At 42.5% G+C, this 18728-nt stretch overlaps 1 protein-coding gene across 1 annotated transcript in view; it reads left to right on the top strand.

Moving 5' to 3' along the window:
• Nucleotides 1-18167, top strand: part of sumo1 (small ubiquitin like modifier 1) — a 67150-nt gene extending 48983 nt beyond the window's left edge. Inside the window, exon 5 of the mRNA XM_072249257.1 lies at nt 17963-18167. Coding sequence (XP_072105358.1) covers nt 17963-18031 — 69 coding nt within the window. The 3' untranslated portion in view covers nt 18032-18167. The remainder of the gene's footprint in view (nt 1-17962) is intronic.
• Nucleotides 18168-18728: the final 561 nt, after the last annotated feature.

The following is an 18728-nucleotide window of genomic DNA, read 5'->3' as shown; positions in this document are numbered from 1 at the left end:
CATGGTCAAGAGTTTCACTTGTTGTTCAGACCAAACTTCGGAATAGGGAAGAAATGTGATCTAAGTGACTTTGACCATGGAATGATTGTTGGTGACAGATAGGGTGATTTGAGTATCTCAGAAACTGCTGATCTCCTGGGATTTTCACACACGACAGTCTCTAGAGTTTACAGAGAATGGTGTGAAAATGAAAACACACCCAGTGAGTGGCAGTTCTGTGGGTGAAAACACCTTGTTACTGAGAGAGGTCAGAGGAGAATGGCCAGACTGGTTCAAGCTGACAGGAAGGTGCAGAAGACCATGAACATACATTGAATGACCACTTGATTAGGTAAAGGAGATACCTAATAAAGTGGTCCTGAGTGTTGTTTCAAAATAAGGGGCCAGTTATTTAAAGAGAGGTACTTAGGAATTTCTTTTCAATGATAATAGTGAATCTATATAATTCTCTACTTTTGGACTAGCTCTTAAGAAGTATATAAAATAGGTTTAGATTTTTTTTAAAAGATTGAGGGTGAGGCTTTGGGGATCTAGCTCAGAGAAGGGGTTGATCAGCCATGGACATATTGAATAGTGGGCCAGGCTTGAGGAGCCAGGTGGACCACACCTATTTAGTTGTGTTTTTGAGTTTTATAGAATCTAGAACAGTACAGCACAGGAACACAATGTTGTGCCGAACCAATTCAATTACAGGTCGACCTTCACTAATCCGGCACCACTGGGACCTGAGGAGTGCTGGATTAGTGAAAATGCTGAATTACAGAAGGATCACATTAAGCAATAGCTAACCGCCTCATCATACCTTTACAATATCATATAAATCAGTACAAGTTAGATAATAATGAAATAGAAATATTAAATGAGTAGCAAGTGAAGTTTTAATTAAGTAATATACTGTACAGGCACAGATAAAATAAAGGGTACAGGTAAATGTACAGGAATTATACAGAACAGTTGAGCACTTCTGCTTCTAAAGTGAGACGTTTAACATACTCTCAGGCAAAGTTACATGTCTGCGTGTAGGGTTGTCAGGATCATCAACATCTTCATCTTGAAAAATAGGTGAAGCATCAGGAACTGGTGCTGAAACTGGCACAACAGTTTCTTCACAAACTGTTGATGTTGGTGGCAGCACATCTGGGTGAGCAGAAGTTGATGGCACTGGATTTTGAAGTGTTAGCTCCCCTGTTGCACTTTTTCCAGCAATTTTTTTTTGAACATATCTTCCAAGGTAAGCTGTTTCATATACTTTGGTCTCTCTCTGATGAGCTTATCCTGCAGCATATAAACACTCATTATTTCTTGCTCAGTTATAAAACATCGTTGCTCTAATCCTTTCAGCAATTCACCTGTCAACTTAATTAGCTTGTTAATAGAAAGTCTCTCTGCTACAACTTCCTCATCTTCATCACTGCTTTTTCCTCCAGTATCTTCCCTCTCTGGATGTACAACCATCTGCACAATTTCCAAGCCAGTATAATGATGAACAGTAGGCTCATCCTCATCTATATTCATCCATTCTTCAACATTGTCATCATTGAACCTTGATGCAGGATCCTTGGCAGCAGGAATAGTTAGCTCTTGAGCAAAAGAAAGCAGTTCACGTATCATCTGTTTTTCCTTGGAAACTCTAAAGCCTGTAAGATCATTTCCAGTGTCTTCACCAGGTGCAGACTCAAATATTGAACCTGGCCATAATTTATGCCAACCATTCTTCAGTGTGGATGACTCTACAGACCTCCAAGCATTAGCAGCACAGTAAATCATCTCTTTCATATTAAAATCCTTTATAAATTCCTTTACTGGTCTGCCAGCATTAACTGCACTCAACAGGCACCTCATAAACAGGGAACAATACTTCGACTTGAGAGAACGTAATATGCCATTGTACAGGGGTTGAATTAATGACGTACAGTTAGGTGTACATCTCCAATACAAAACAGTCTCATCAGCATTGTACACCTGCTCGGAGCTTAATTTTTCATCAGAGACTAACTTGACGAACTGTCAACAAACTCTGCTGTTGCTTCCTTGTCTGCTGCATGTTTTTCACCACACACTGCACGGAACTGTAAGCCATGACGCTGCTTGCACCGATGAAGCCAGCCTTCACTATAGTCACACTTATAATCTAGTTCTAGTTCTTCATGAAACACTTTCGCTTGTTCCTTCACCAGACCTCCAGACAGTTCAACACTTTCACTTACACGAAGATTAAACCACGTTATCAGCACTTTACGTAGTTCCGAACTTCTGTCTTTCATTGTTTTTCTTACACACATCTGTTTCTTTGAGCCACCATCAGCAAAAAAATTGTATCAGTTTTTTTTCCTGTTTCTTTATATCATACACTGTGGAAGAGCCAATGTTGTAACACTCGCACAAGCTTTTCACCGATACACCACTGTCCAGTTTTTTCAAGAGTTCAACCTTATCTTTAATGGATAATGTGCGGTGTTTTCGCTTCACAGCACAAGGTGCATTTCCTTTACTCACTGGGGCCATAATTGGGGCTAAAAAAGAGCCAATGATATTAATAAATGCAGGAAAACGCAGGAATCGCCTGTCTGTGCTTATAAGAGCACGCCAACAGGTGAACAGATCTAGCGCAACCAAAACAATGCGCAGCAAATTAGTACGGTGGCCCGGGAAATTTGAAATTACAGTTGCACGGAAAACTTGAAATCAGTGCCGGATTATCGAAGGAACCGGATTACAGGTAATCGGATTAGTAAAGATCGACTGTAGTAATCAAATGGCCAACTAAACTAGTCCCTTCTGCCTACACAATGTCTACGTCCCTCCGTTTTAAGCAACATATGCAAAATGCTGGGGGAACTCAGCAGGCCAGGCAGAATCTATGGAAAAAATTACAGTTGATGTTTCGGGCCAAGGCCCTTCAGCAGGACTAGAGAAAGAAAGATGAGGAGTAAATTTAAAGGGTGGAGGGAGGGGGAGGGGTGGAGTAAAGAGGTTGATTGCTGAAAGAGATACAGATCTGCAGAAGGGGAAAATCTAATAGGAGAGAACAGAAGGCCATTGAAGAAAGAAAAGCACCAGAGGGAGGCGATGGGCAGGCAAGAAGATGTGGTGAGTAAGGGAAAAGGAGATGAGGAATGGTGAAAGGGGGGTATTACTGGAAGTTCGAGGAATCAATGTTCATGCTATCATTTTGGAGGCTACCCAAACAGAATACAAGGTGTTTGTTCCTCCAACCCTGAGTGTGGCCTCATCGCAACAGTAGAGGAGGCCATGGATGGACATGTGAGAATGGGAAGTGGAATTAAAATGGGTGGCCACTGGGAGATCTCGCTTCTTCTGGCAGACAGAGTGTAGGTGGTTGGCAAAATGGTCTCCCAATCTACGTCGGGTCTCACTGATGTACAGGAGGTCGCACCAGGAGCACTGGCTACAGTATATGACCCAACAGACTCACGGGAGAAAAGTTGCCTCACCTGGAAGGACTGTTTAGGGCCCTGAATGGTAGTGAGGGAGGTGGTGTAGGGGCAGGTGTAGCAGTTGTTCTGCTTGCAAGGATAAGTTCCAGGAGGGAGATCAGTAGGCAGGGACGAGTGGACAAGGGAGTCGTGTAGGGAGCACCCAGGGCATGCCCTTCTCTTACTGTTGCCATCAGGTAGGAACAGAAGCTTGAAGGCACACACTCAGCGATTCAGGAACAGCTTCTTCCCCTCTGCCATCCGATTCCTAAATGAACATTGAATCCTTGGACACTACCTCACCTTTTTTTTAAATGTATATTATTTCTGTTTTTGCACGATTTTTAATCTATTCAATATATGTATACTGTAATTTATTTATTATTACTTTCTTCTTCGATATTGTGTATTTCATTATCAACTGCTGCTAAGTTAACAAATTTCACGACAGATGCCAGTGATTATAAACTGATTCTGATTCTGAAATGGACCTCCATTTTCCTCACGTTCATGTCAGTATTTAGTGACAGTTTATCGGTGGTTAAATTAGTGATAATTGGAGACTTAAGGAATCAGTTCCACATGTCTGGACAGATGTTCTTGAGCAGTGATTAAAGGCAAAAAGATTTTACATCATATCAAAATATTTGTTCTAGTTGAGAGATTTCAGGCAAACCATGGTGATTTCATTTATGTAATGTTCAGGCATCACTGAATTGTGGCTGAAAGAAGGCCATAGGTGGAGTTTAACATCAAAGGATATACTTTGTATTCAAAGGACAGGCAGGAAGGCAGAGGTGATGGTGTGGCTCAGTTGGTAAGAGATGGAATTACGTCTTTAGAAAGAGGTAACATAAAGTCAGAGAATGTTGAATCTTTGTGGGTGGAGTGAAGAAATTGCAAGGATAAAAAATTCCATTGTGGGAATCATATATAGGCCTCCAAATAGTAGCCAAGATGTGGGGTTGAGATTGCAAAGGGAGCTGGAGCCTGCTCGGGGAAAGGCCGTCTTAGATTGGGTGTTGTGTAATAATTCAGATTTTATGTGGGAGCTTAGGGTAGAAGAACCTTCAGGAGACAGTGATCAAAATATGATTGAATTTATATTGCAACTTGAGAGGAAGAAGCATAAGTCAGATGTATCAGTATCGCAATAGAATAAAGGGAATTACAGAGGCATGAGAGAGGAGCTGCCCAGGTGGATGAGAGGGGGATACTGGCGGGGATGACAGCAGAACAGAGATGGCTGAAGTTTCCTGGAATAGTTCACAGTGCGCAGGATAGGTATATCCCACAGAAGACGTTGTTCTCAAACGTCAGGGCTAGGCAACCGTGGCTGACAATATAAGTTAAGGATTGCATAAAAGCCAAAGAAAGGGCATATAACGTAGTAAAAGTGAGTGGAAAGTTGGATGATTGGGAAGTTTTTAAAACCAAACAAAGGGCAGCGGAAAGGATGAAATATGCGGGCAAGCTAGGCAATAATATAAAGTAGGATACTATAAGTTCTTTTTCAATTATATGAAGAGTAAAAGGGAGGTGAGAGTTGATATTGGACCATTGGAAAATGACGCTGGTGAGTTAGTAATTGGGGACAAACCAATGGCGGATGAACTTAATAAGTACCTTGCATCTGTTCTTCACTGTTGAAGACACTAGCAGTGTGCCAGAGGTCCGTGAGTGTCAGGAACAGGAGTGAGTGCCATTGTTATTACAAAGGGAAAAAGTGCTAGGCTAACAGAGAGGTCGTGAGGTGGATAAGTCACCTGGACCACATGGACTACATCCCAGAGTTCTAAGAGAGATTGCTGAAGAGATAGCAGATGCCTTGGTTATGATCTTTCAAAAATCACTTGATTCTGGCATGGTCCCAGAGGACTGGAAAATTGCAAATGTCACTCCACTCTTCAAGAAGGAAGGATGGCAAAAGAAAGGAAATTGTAAGCCAGTTCGTCTAACCTCAGTAGTTGGGAAAGTGTTGGAGTCTATTATTAAGGATGAGGTTTCAGGGTACTTGGAGACTAATGATAAAATGAGTCAAAGTCAGCATGGTTTCAGTAAGGGGAAATCTTGCCTGACAAATCTGTTAGAGTTCTTTGAGGATATAATAAGCAGGGTGGACAAAGGAGAGGCAGTGGATGTCATTTACTTGGATTTTCAGAAGACATTTGATAAGGTGCCATATCATGAGGCTACTTAACAAGATAAAATCCTATGGTGTTACAGGAAAGATACTGGTATAGATAGAGGAATGGCTGACAGGAAGGAGGCAACGAGTGGGAATAAAAGGGGTCCTTTTTGGTTGGCTGCAGGTGACTAGTGGTGCTCCACAGGGGTCAGTATTAGGACCGCTACTTTTCATACTGTCAGTCATTCAGATAATGGAATTAATGACTTTGTGGCAAAGTTTACAGATGATATTAAGATAGGTGGAGGGGTAGTTAGTGCTGAGGACTTAGACAAGTTCGAAGAATTGCAAAAAGGTGACAGATGGAATACAGCGTCAGGAAACGTATGATAATGCATTTTGGTAGAAGGAACAATAGTGCGCACTATTATTAAAATAGGGCAAAAGAAAGAAAATTATAGGCCAGTTAGCCTAACCTCAGTAGTTTCCAGCATCTGCAGAATTCCTCGTGTTTACTCAGTAGGTGGGAAAGTGTTGGAGTCTATTATTAAGGATGAGGTTTCAGGGTACTTGGAGACTAATGGTAAAATAAGTCAAAGTCAGTTGATTTTTGTGAAGGGGAATCTTCCCTGAAGGTTAATTTGCAGGTTGAGTCTGTGGTGAGGAAGGCAAATGTAATGTTAGCAATAATTTCAAGAGGATCAGAATATAAGTGCAAGGATGTAATGTTGAGTCTTTATAAAACACCGATGGAAAGGATGTGCTGAAACCAGAGAGGGTTCAAAGGAGGTTCACAAAAATGTTTCCAGGATTGAATGGCTTGTAATATGAAGAGTGTTTGATGGCTCTGGGCCTGTATTCACTGGAATTCAGAAGAATGAGGGGTGAGGGGTGACCTCATTGCAACTTATCCAATGGTGAAAGGCCTTGACAAAGTGGATGTGGAGAGGATGTTTCCTCTGGTGGGAGTGTGTCAGGGCAGAGGACACAGCCTCAGGATAGAGGGTTGTCCTTTTTGCAAGGAGATAAAGAATTTCTTTAGCCAGAGTGGTGAATCTGTGGAATTCTTTGCCACGGGCAGCTGTGAAGGCCAACTCTTTATGTATATGACTTACAATGGACTGAAACTCGAGTGTATAGACATGCAGAAAGAGGAGGTGCTGGAGCTATGGAAAAGTATTGAGTTAGATAAGTCATCAGGACCAGATGAAATATAACTCCAGGCTACTGTGGGAAGTGAGGGAGGAGATTGCTGAGCCTCTGGCGATGATCTTTGCGCCATCAATGGGGATGGGAGAAGTACCAGAGGATGGAAGGCTGCAAATGTTGTCCCCTTGTTCAAGAAAGGGAGTAGGGATAACCCATGAAATTATAGACCAGCAAGTCTTATTTTAGTGGTGGGCAAGTTGTTGAAGATCCTGAGAGGCAGGATTTATGAGCATTTGGAAAGACATAATCTGATTTAGGGTAGTGAGCATGGCTTTGTCAAGGGCAGGTCATGCCTTACGAGCCTGATTGAATTTTTTGAGGATGTGACTAAACACATTGATGATGGTAGAGCAGTAGATGTAGTGTGTATGGATTTCAGCAAGGCATTTGATAAGGTACCCCATGCAAGGCTTATTGAGAAAGTAAGGAGGCATGGGATCCAAGGGGACATTGCTTTGTGGATCCAGAACTGGCTTGTCCACAGAAGACAGAGTGGTTATAGATGGGTCATATTCTGCATGGAGGTCAGTGACCAGTGGTGTGCCTCAGGGATCTGTTCTGGGACCTTTCCTCTGTTATTTTTATAAATGACCTGGATAAGGAAGTAGAAGGGTGGGTTTGTAAGTTTGCTGATGACACAAAAGTTGGGAGTGTTATTTCCTGATAGCCCAAAACCTTTTCACTATCCCCAAAGCAAAAGTCAGAGCATTCCTAGCTTCCCTGAATGAGTGAGTGTGAACAAGTCTTGAGCAACTTGAAACCATTGCAGGAGAGCAGCCTGCTGACTACCCCAAACACTCATTCTATCAATAGCCAGCTGACAGTGGCTGCAACATTTAGAATCCACAAGATGTTCTGTGGTTAGTTGCCTCAGCTACTTTGTCAGTAGCTTGATCCATATTTTTTGTCACCAAGGAATACAAGGGCATCATAATCTCTGTATATCCCAGGTATAAATGGGTGCAGTAGAGGCTACCATCAGCTGTTCATCTGACCTCACCAGCTCTATAATCTGGTCAGCAGCCAAATTGGAAAGAGAGGACCCTGCTGTGGATTCTGTCTACTTTGATGAGTGATTCTCACACTGTGCTCTCCATCTATGGCTTGAGAAGCTGTAGCTATAACAAATCATCTCCCCAACGGTCAGTAACCACTCTTTGCAACTGGTAGTCCTGTCTCAACAAATTAACACAAAAGTATCTTGTCTCCTACATAAACACACATGCATACGTACACGCCACACTACTTTCTTATCCACCAGTTCAACTCTCCGCTGTGTTCATGATACTTTGTGATCCCATGGTTACTGATTTGAACAGAACCAAGTGTGAGTGCTAATTTTAAAAATACTCACCCACTTAGACTGCTGAAATTGCTGGTCACACGATGGGCCATGAACGTACCCTGGACGAAAGCCCCCAAACGCTGTAACATGATCAAAGACTGGAGAGATACTGAAGGTAGTGGATATAGAAGTGTTTTATTGAACAAAACCGAGCAGCAGGTATCATATTGAGACACTGTTAGAGAAAGAGGCCTCCCAACCCAACATTACACACACCTCCTTCTTCGTGCCCACACGCCGGTCTCACAAAATGAATGTTAATCAGCATTGTCTGGTTTGTAATCAACTCCAATCTACAGCTCCAGGAAAGCTATTGTTCAGGGCTGCGTTTTAAATTCAATCTACAATCCCCATTCATGTTTGAAGGTTGGTTGTTGGTGAAATTAATAATTGCTACATACCCTAATTCCAGAATATACACCAACACTGCGCCTTCCGAATTGCTCCCGCTGCTGCTCTTCCTTCAACTTTGGCCAGCTCCTCTCTCATACCTCTGTAATTGCTTTTACTTTCTCTCTCTTCGGTTGTCCATCGAAATCCAATGACGACATCCACTCCTTTAACGGTAAGATCTTTGATGACTATACAGTCCTATCCTGGACCCACAAGCTCTATTGCAGGTGGGACATGTATATGTGGTAGTGGTGGTAACCATGGCTGCATTTCTCCTGGCTCTCTTCTGCTGTCTTCTGGTTGTTCTTTCCATCTCCAGAATACGAACCTCGTCCCTACCTGTAATACTGATAAATTTGACTTTAGCTGATCCTCTCAAATTTCAGGGTGAGTTCTATCATTTTATGACCACTGCCTTCTAAGGGTTTCTTTACCTTAAGCTTCCGAATCAAATCTGGTTCATTACATAACACCCAATCAAGAGTAGCTGATCCCCTGGTCAGCTCAACCACAAGCTGCTCCAAAAAGCTATCTTGGCAGCATTCCAAAAATTCTGTCTCTTGGGATTGAAGTTCAACACCAAACTGATTTTCCCAATCTACCTGCATATTGAAATCCACTATTCTCATAGGCCAAATGAAAGGTGGTGACGAATCAGCATACAGGAGGGAGATTGAGTGAGTGAGAGGTTGTTGCTGTGGTACCACTCAGCCAGATGTTCAATGTCAGCAAGATCAAGGAGCTGATTATTGACTTCAGAAGGAGGCAATTTGAGGTCCATGAGCTAGTTCTCACAAGAGGATCAGAGGTGGAGAGGGTCAGTAACTTCAAATTACTTGGTGTTATTATTTTGGAAGACCTTTTCTGGGCCCAGCACTTAAATACATTTACAAATAAAACATGGCAGAACCTCTACCTCCTGAGGAGTTTGCGAAGATTCATCATAACTTGAACAAACTTCTATAGAGGTGTGGTAGAGAGTATATTGACTGGCCACATCACAGACTGGTATTGAAACACCTTTGGAAACAATGCCTTTGAACGGAAAGTACTACAAAAAGTAGTGGATATGGCTTAGTCCATCACGGGTAAAGCCCTCCCCACTATTGAGCACATCTACATGGAGTGTTGTTGCAGGAAATCAGCATCCATCATCAGGGAACCCCACCACCCAGGTCATGCTCTCTTTTACTTCTGCCATCAGGATGGAGGTACAGGAGCCTCAGGACTCACACCACCTAGTTCAAGAACAGTTATTACCTCTCAGGCTCTTGAACTGAAGGAGGATAACATCATTAAACTTCAATTGCCCCATCATTAAAATGCTCCCACAATCTATGGGCTCACTTTCAAGGACTCTGTATCTCATATTCTCTTTTTTTTAAAAGCCCATTCTTTTTAATTTTCCATGTTCAGATTGGCTCATATGTGTTTCCTGGAGGAAAGCTATTTGTGCCCTCTCTTTTTTCAATTTAGACATAATCTTATTTCTTTTAATTGGATTCAAAACCCCATTAACATTATAGGAAATTATTTTTACCAATTCAGTTTGCATTTTTCTCTAGTAGAAAAAAAACACTCTCCTTTTCTAACCAAACAGTAAGCAGTCCCTTCTCAACAGTAAACCAAGACATATAACCACACCCTAGACATTTTTGAACGTCCAACATTTGAAAATTTTTCCCGACTTCCCACAGTGAGGCCTGAGCACCGACCCGCCTCAGTTCAGAGGGATAACCTCTATCTTCACCCTGTGTTAGAGGGCCCTCAGCAGTTTGAATAATAGAGAATTTTCTCCTATTTATGTCTCGACCATATTGCTATCATTCAAGTTACTCCGTCTAGTTTATTTTCAGTTACCAGTTTTCATTTTACCTTTAAGTCCGATTTACTCCTTTCAGTCATTTCTCTTAATTAATCTGTGTTCTCTGTACATTTGCGACTGAATATTTGCACCCTTTCCTTGTAGTTTGACACTCTGGTTCGAGTGGAGCGTCCTCGCCCCACTAACTGCCACGACTTCTGCTGAATCCTCTACAGTAGCGACTCCGGTTGGGTGATAACTTTAATAGGTAGTCCCCGGTCCGCCAGGTCCAACGTTGCCTCCTCCACCGTAGCGTAAATTTTTGTCCCTTCATCATAAAAGACTCTCAGCCGAGCTGGATACAGGGTCTGGAATCTGATGTTGTTTTCCTTCAGGACTCTCCGTGTTTCCGTATATTCCTTCCGTCTGGCAAGAATCCCCGGTGCGTAGTCGTGGTCTAAACTGATTTTACAGTTGTTCCACATGAAACCTTTCTTTTGCCATGCCCTTTTAAGCACCTCTTCCTTCGTTCTGTAACTGAGAAATCTCACCAGAATCGATCTGGGCTGGGCGCCTGCTGGAGGCTGTGGTGCCAACGCGCGGTGAGCTCTTTCTATCTGTAGGTCTTTTGCGGCCGGTATATCAAGGTTCTCTCTAAGCAGTTTCTCCACGAAGGGAATCATCAATCCGGGTTTACCTTCGGTTCCTTCGGGAACTCCGTAAATCCTCACATTTTCCCTTCTCGAGCGGCCTTCTTGATCTATTAGTTTCCACTGGAGCTGGTCTTGTAGCTTCAGCATTTCTGCTATCACCTCCTCTGCGTTTTGTAGCTTCTCTTCAATTCCAACAATCCTTGCTTCGGCTTCATCTATCCGCGAGTTAGTTTTTACTATTTCTCCTTTAATATCTTCCAGCTGTTTGCTGTTATCTTGTCGGAACTCGCGAATCTCTCCGAGAATCAAAGACAGAGTCACCGATTCCCCCTCATTACCTCCGTCCTGGCTTGCCGTGGGGGAGCTAGGCCCGTCGCCTTGCTGCGTCTCTTTATGTTTATCAGCCTTCGGAGCGGACTTTTTAATCTTGTTCTTAGACATCATCCTTGCCCCTTTTATTAATATAGTTATGCAATATTAAGTATTGGTCTAAATTCGATTTTGGGGCAGTTTACCTTCTTTTTTGTCGAGAGACCTTTTCCTTACGCCGCCATTCCCTTGATGACCCCTCATTGGTCCGTATCTCATATTCTCAATATTTATGGCTTATCTATTTGTTGTTATTATCTTTCTTTTTATGTTTTCTCAGTTTGTTGTCTTTTGAGCACTGGTTGAATGCTTAAGTTAGTGCGATCCTCCATTGATCTTATTCTACTTATTATTCTGTTATGGATTTATTGAGTATGTCTGCAGAAATGAATCTCAGGGTTGTATCTGGTGACATATTTGTATTTGATAATAAATTTACTTTGAACTGTGAAAGCTTCCATGATTACAGCAACATTACCCTTTTTACATGTCTTCTTTCTTAGGAACATAGAAAACCTACAGCACAATACAGGCCCTTCGGCCCACAGAGTTGTGCCAAACATGTCCCTACCTTTGAAATTACTAGGCTTACCTATAGCCCTCTATTTTTCTAAGCTCCATGTACCTATCCAAAAGTCTCTTAAAGACCCTATTGTATCCACCTCCACCACCGTTGCTGGCAGCCCATTCCACGCACTCACCACTCTCTGAGTAAAAAACTTACCCCTGACACCTCCTCTGTACCTGCTGCCCAGCACCTTAAACCTGTGTCCTCTTCTGGCAACCATTTCAGCCCTGGGAAAAAACTTCTGACTATCCACACGACCAATCTTATACACCTCTGTCAGGTCACCTCTCATCCTTCGTCGCTCCAAGGAGAAAAGGCCGAGTTCACTCAACCTATTCTCATAAGGCATGCTCCCCAATCCAGGCAACATCCTTGTAAATCTCCTCTGCACCCTTTCTATGGTTTCCACATCCTTCCTGTAGTGAGGTGACCAGAACTGAGCACAGTACTCCAAGTGGGGTCTGACCAGGGTCCTATATAGCTGTAACATTACCTCTCGGCTCCTGAATTCAGTTCCATGATTGATGAGGGCGAATACACCGTATGCCTTCTTAACCACAGAGCCAACCTGCGCAGCTGCTTTGAGTGTCCTATAGACTCGGACCCCAAGATCCCTCCACACTGCCGAGAGATTTACCATTAATACTATATTCTGCCATCATATCTGACCTACCAAAATGAATCACCTCACACTTATCTGGGTTGAACTCCATCTGCCACTTCTCAGCCCAGTTTTGCATCCTATCAATGTCCCGCTGTAACCTCTGACAGCCCTCCACACTATCCACAACACCTCCAACCTTTCTGTCATCAGTGAACTTACTAACCCATCCCTCCACTTCCTCATCCAGGTCATTTATAAAAATCACGAAGCGTAAGGGTCCCAGAACAGATCTCTGAGGCACACTACTGGTCACTGACCTCCATGCAGAATATGACCCGTCTACAACCACTCTGTCTTCTGTGGGCAAGCCAGTTCTGGATCCACAAAGCAATGTCCCCTTGGATCCCATGCCTCCTTACTTTCTCAATAAGCCTTGCATGGGGTACCTTGTCAAATGCCTTGCTGAAATCTATATACACCACATCTACTGCTCTTCCTTCATCAATGTGTTTAGTCACATCCTCAAAAAAATTCAATCAGGCTCGTAAGGCACGACCTGCCTTTGACAAAGCCATGCTGACTATTCCTAATCATATTATGCCTCTCCAAATGTTCATAAATCCTGCCTCTCAGGATCTTCTCCATCAGCTTACCAACCACTGAAGTAAGACTCACTGGTCTATAATTTCCTGGGCTATCTCTACTCCCTTCTTTGAATAAAGGAACAACATCCACAACCCTCCAATCCTCCGGAACCTCTCCCGTCCCCATTGACGATGCAAGGGTCATCGCCAGAGGCTCAGCAATATCCTCCCTCGCTTCCCAGGGTAGCCTGGGCTACATCTCATCCAGTCCTGGTGACTTATCCAACTTGATGCTTTCCAAAAGCTCCAGCACATCGCTTAATATCTACATGCTCAAGCTTTTCAGTCTGTTGCAAGTCATCACTACAATCACCAGGATCCTTTTCCATAGTGAATACTGAAGTAAAGTATTCATTAAGTACCTCTGCTATTTCCTCTGGTTCCATACACACTTTCCCACTGTCACACTTGATTGGTCCTATTCTTTCACGTCTTATCCTCTTGCTCTTCACATACTTGTAGAATGCCTTCGGGTTTTGCTTAATCCTGCTTGCCAAGCCCTTCTCATGGCCCCTTCTGGCTCTCCTGATTTCCTTCTTAAGCTCCTTCCTATTAGCCTTATAATCTTCTAGGTCTCTAACATTACCAGGCTCTCTGAACATTTTGTAAGCTTTTCTTTTCTTCTTGACTAGATTTATTACAGGCTTTGTACACCACGGTTCCTGTACCCTACCATAACTTCCCTGTCTGATTGGAACGTACCTATGCAGAACTCCACACAAGTATGCCCTGAATGTTTGCCACATTTCTTCCGTACTTTTCCCTGATAACATCTGTTTCCAATTTCCTGCCTGATAGCCTCATAATTCCCCTTACTCCAATTAAACGCTTTTCTAACTTGTCTGTTCCTATCCCTCTCCAATTCTATTGTAAAGGAGATGGAATTATGCTCACTATCTCCAAAATGCTCTCCCACTGAGACCTGACACCTGACCAGGTTCATTTCCCAATACCAAATCAAGTACAGTCTCTCCTCTTGTTGGCTTATCTACATATTGTGTCAAGAAACCTTCCTGAACACACCTAACGAACTCCACCCCATCTAAACTCCTTGCTCTAGGGAGATGCCATTCAATATTTGAGAAATTAAAATCTCCCATCACGACAACTCTGTTATTATTATACCTTTCCAGGATCTGTTTCTCTATCTGCTCTTCGATATCTCTGTTACTATTGGGCAGCCTATGAAAAACACCCAGTAAAGTTATTGACCCCTTCTTGTACCCAACCTCCACCGACAGAGACTCCATAGACAATCCCTCCATGGCGTCCACCTTTTCTGAAGCCGTGACACTATCTCTGATCAACAGTGCCACGCCCCCACCTCTTTTGCCTCCCTCCCTATCCTTTTTGAAACATCTAAAACCCAGCACTTGAAGTAACCATTCCTGTCCCTGAGCCATCCAAGTCTCTGTAATGGCCACCACATCATATCTCCAAGTACTGATCCATGCTCTAAGCTCATCCGTTCTGTTCACAACACTTCTTGCGTTAAAATAGACACATCTCAAACCTTTGGTCTGATCCTGTCCCTTCTCTATCACCTGCCTATCCTCCCTCTCGCACTGTCTACAAGCTTTCTCTATTTGTGAGCCAACCACCTCTTCCCCAGTCTCTTCAGTTCAGTTCCCACCCCCCAACAATTGTAGTTTCCCGCCAGGATATTGTTCCCCCTGGGATTCAAGTGCAACCTGTCCTTTTTGTACAGGTCACACCTGCCCCAAAAGAGGTCCCAATGATCCAGAAATCTGATGCCCTGTCCCTTGCTCCAATCCCTCAGCCACGCATTTATCCTCCACCTCATTCTATTCCTATACTCACTGTCACGTGGCACAGGCAGTAATCCCGAGATTACTACCTTTGTGGTCCTGGTTCTCAACCTCCTTCCTAACTCCCTGTAGTCTTTTTCAAAGATTCAAGATTCAAAAAATGTGAAGGTCATCTGTTGTAATTTATAGCTCACATCCTGGCTACTGTTTGGAAACCTGTATATAACTACCATCAGGGTCTTTTTACACTTGTAGTTTCGTAACTCAACCCACAACGATTCTACATCTTCCAATCCTATGTCACCTGTTTCTAAGGATTTGATTTCATTTTTTTAACCAACAGAGCCACTCCAACCTCTCTGCCTTCTTGCCTGTCCTTTGGATCCTTGGATGTTAAAGGCATCCGTTAGTCTTGCGAGACCATGGATCTGCGCCTGGAAAGTCTTCACTCTCCAGGGCGCAGGCCTGGGCAAGGTTGTATGGAAGACCGGCAGTTGCCCATGCTGCAAGTCTCCCCTATCCACGACACCAATGTTGTCCAAGGGAAGGGCACTAGGACCCATACAGCTTGGCACCAGTGTCATCGCAGAGCAATGTGTGATGAAGTACCTTGCTCAAGGACACAACACGTTCCCTCGGCCGGGGCTCAAACTCACGACCTTCAGGTCGCTAGTCCAATGCCTTAACCACTCGGCCACGTGCCCACACCCTTGGATGTTAAGCTCCCAACTATAATAATCTTTCCGCCATGATTCAGTGACGCTCACAACGTCATACCTGGCATTCACTAACTACGCTACAATATCATCTCCCTTATTCCATATACGCCGTGCGTTCAAATATAACACCTCCAGTCCTTTATTTATCACCCTTTTCAGTTTTGCCCCCCCATTACACTGCAACTCATGCCTTTGACTGCAATTTTGCTCTGTCATCTGCCTGTCTTTCCGGAATGTCTCAGTTCGCGCTGCCTCTGCTTGTAGACCAACTGCCCGATCCTCAGCTTCCCATCCCCTATCAAATTAGTTTAACCCATCCCCAATCACTAGATTTTGGAATGGTTCCAGATTACTGGAAAATTGCAAATGTCACTCTATTCTTTAAGAAGGGACGGAGGCTGAAGAAGGGAAATTATGGACCAGTTAGCCTGACTTCAATGGTTGGGAAAACGTTAGAGTCTATTATTAAGGGTGAGGCTTCGGGGTACTTCGGGGCGTGCGATAAAGTATGCCATAGTCAGCATGGTTTCTTTAAGGGGAAATCTTGCCTGACACATCTGTTGGAATTCTTTGAAGAAATAACAAGCAGGATAGACAAGGGAGATTTGGATATTGTTTACCTGGATTTTCAGAAAGCTTTTGATAAGGTGCCATACATGAGGTTGTTTAACAAGATAAGAGGCCATGGCATTGCAAGAAACGTGCTTGCATGGATAGAGGGGTGGCTGACTGGCAGGAGGCAAAGAATCAGAATAAAGGGGCCTATTCTGCTTGGCTGCCAGTGACTAATGTTGGAACCACTTCTTTTCATGTTAAATGTCAGTGTTTTAGATGATGGAATTGATAGCTTTGTGACCAAGTTTGTGGACAATACGAAGATAGCTAGAGGGAGTCTGCGGAAGTGCTTAGACAGATTGGGAGAACGGGCAAAGAAGTGGTGGGTGAAATGTAGTGCAGGGAAGTGTATGGTCATGCACTTTGGTAGAAGAAATATAGGCATAGACTATTTTCTAAATGGGGAGAACATTTACAAATCTGAGGTGCAAAGAGACTTGGGTGTCCTTGTGCAGGATTCCCTGAAGGTTAACTTGCTGGTTGAGGCAATGGAAAGGAAGGCAAATGCAATGTTTATTTATATGCATTTTGAGAGGACTAGAATATATGAACAAGGATGTAATGCTAAGTTTATAAGGCACTTATAGCACTACACAGGACTTGGAGTATTGTGTGCTGTTTTGGGCCCCTTATGTAAGAAAGGGTGTAGGCATTGGAGAGAGTCCAGAGGAGGTTGATGAAAATGACTCCTGGAATGAAAGGGTTAAGATATGAGCATTGGATGGCTCTGGGCCTGTACTTGCTGAAGTTTAGAAGAATGGGGGGGATCTCATTGAAACCTATCAAATATTGAATAGCTTAGACATACTAGATGTGAGGAGGATGTTTCCTGTAATGGGGGAGTGTAGGACCAGTGGGCACAACCTCACAATATAGAGACATCCATTTAGATCAGAGATGTGGACTACAAGGGCCGAGGTGGCCTATTTCCGTGCTGTAATTGTTATATGGTTATATGTGATGGAATTTCGTTAGGCAGAGGGTGGTGAGTCTGTGGAATTCATTGTCACAGACAGCTGTAGAGGCCAAGTCATTGAGTATATTTAAAGCAGAGGTTGAAAGGTTCTTGATTAATCAGGGCATTAACGGTTACAGGGAGAAGGCAGGAGAATAGGATTGAGAGGGACAATAAAACAGCCATAATGTAATGGCAGAGCAGACTCATTGCGCCGAATCAGCTAATTATGCTCTTATGCCTTATGGCTTTGTATGCCAATTTCTTGTGTTTGTTTCTTCATACAGTTAAACAGAAGCTATTTTGTCTATTCAGCATCTTGAAGAAAAACTGGTTTGAATTTCAGAAAAAGAATCCAAATGTCCAGATTTCCAAGCAGACTTAATTATGCATATCTTTGTAGAATTTAAAAGACGACCGGGAAAAAAGTATGATAGGGCTCACTAAAGTGAGATGATTAAATAATTATGATATATTTTTGACAATTTAGTTTGTCAATGCTAATTTATTATTACTAATGTGATGTTATCTGGGAAAATGTTGATGAATAGCAGCTGCAGAGGCTGGAGAAACATAAATTCAACACGAATCCTTAGAGTATTCAGTCATGAGCTACAAGAAGTTTATCCCCAAGAAGCTTTAGATTATTTTGAACAAAAGAATGCAGAAAATGAGAGTATGAATTGTGTTAAAAAATTGTCTGCTTTTGTGGTATATGAGAAGTAACTATTTCTGTTTTTGTTTCTGCAGCTGGGTATGGAGGATGAAGATGTGGTTGAAGTTTATCAGGAACAGACAGGAGGGTGGTTGAGAGCCTAATTGCTTGTCACTGTATAAGAATCCTGATCACCTGTATAATTTCTTTATTATTTCTTGTTGGCTGTAATCACTGAATTTATATAAAAAAAAAAGAAGAAAAAAAATTAAACAACTTTCTTTCATATGGTTTCTACAATATGTTGATGCCCAGCTTGAAGTTCTTATTTTCCGTATATTCTGTAATACAACCAATTCCATATATTTAGCATTAATGAAAAATTGCCACCTAAGATATTCTGAAATGAAATATGTCATCTGAGTATCTTCATATTTTTCATTGTGTAAATAAAAGCATTTTGGATTTGCTTTTATTAAAATTATAGGAATAAATTAATTATTCCTATAAATGAATTTAAGATCGTTGTATAAAGAATTCACGCATTTAAGGGCATATTTTGAAACATGCATTCCCAATTATTTTTGAAACCAAAAGTTAAGAGCAGAAATCAAAATGCTTTACATCTGCTTAAGCTCTATTTTTTGGCCAAAATGTTAACAATTCTTGTACCAAAGCTTCTTTGAAATTGCTTAAAGAGGAAGAAACACTGCTTCCTATGTAAGGTGAGTATGAACTTATCAATACAAGAGAGACCGCAGATGCTGCAAATCCAGAGTAACACACACAAAATGTTGGAGGAACTCAGCAGGTCAGGCAGCATCTATGGAAAGTCATAAACAGTTGAGGATTCAGGCCAAG

The sequence above is a fragment of the Mobula birostris genome, chromosome X, assembly GCF_030028105.1.
Source record: "Mobula birostris isolate sMobBir1 chromosome X, sMobBir1.hap1, whole genome shotgun sequence".
NCBI lineage: Eukaryota > Metazoa > Chordata > Chondrichthyes > Myliobatiformes > Myliobatidae > Mobula > Mobula birostris.
This window is presented reverse-complemented; position numbering and strand designations above follow the sequence as displayed.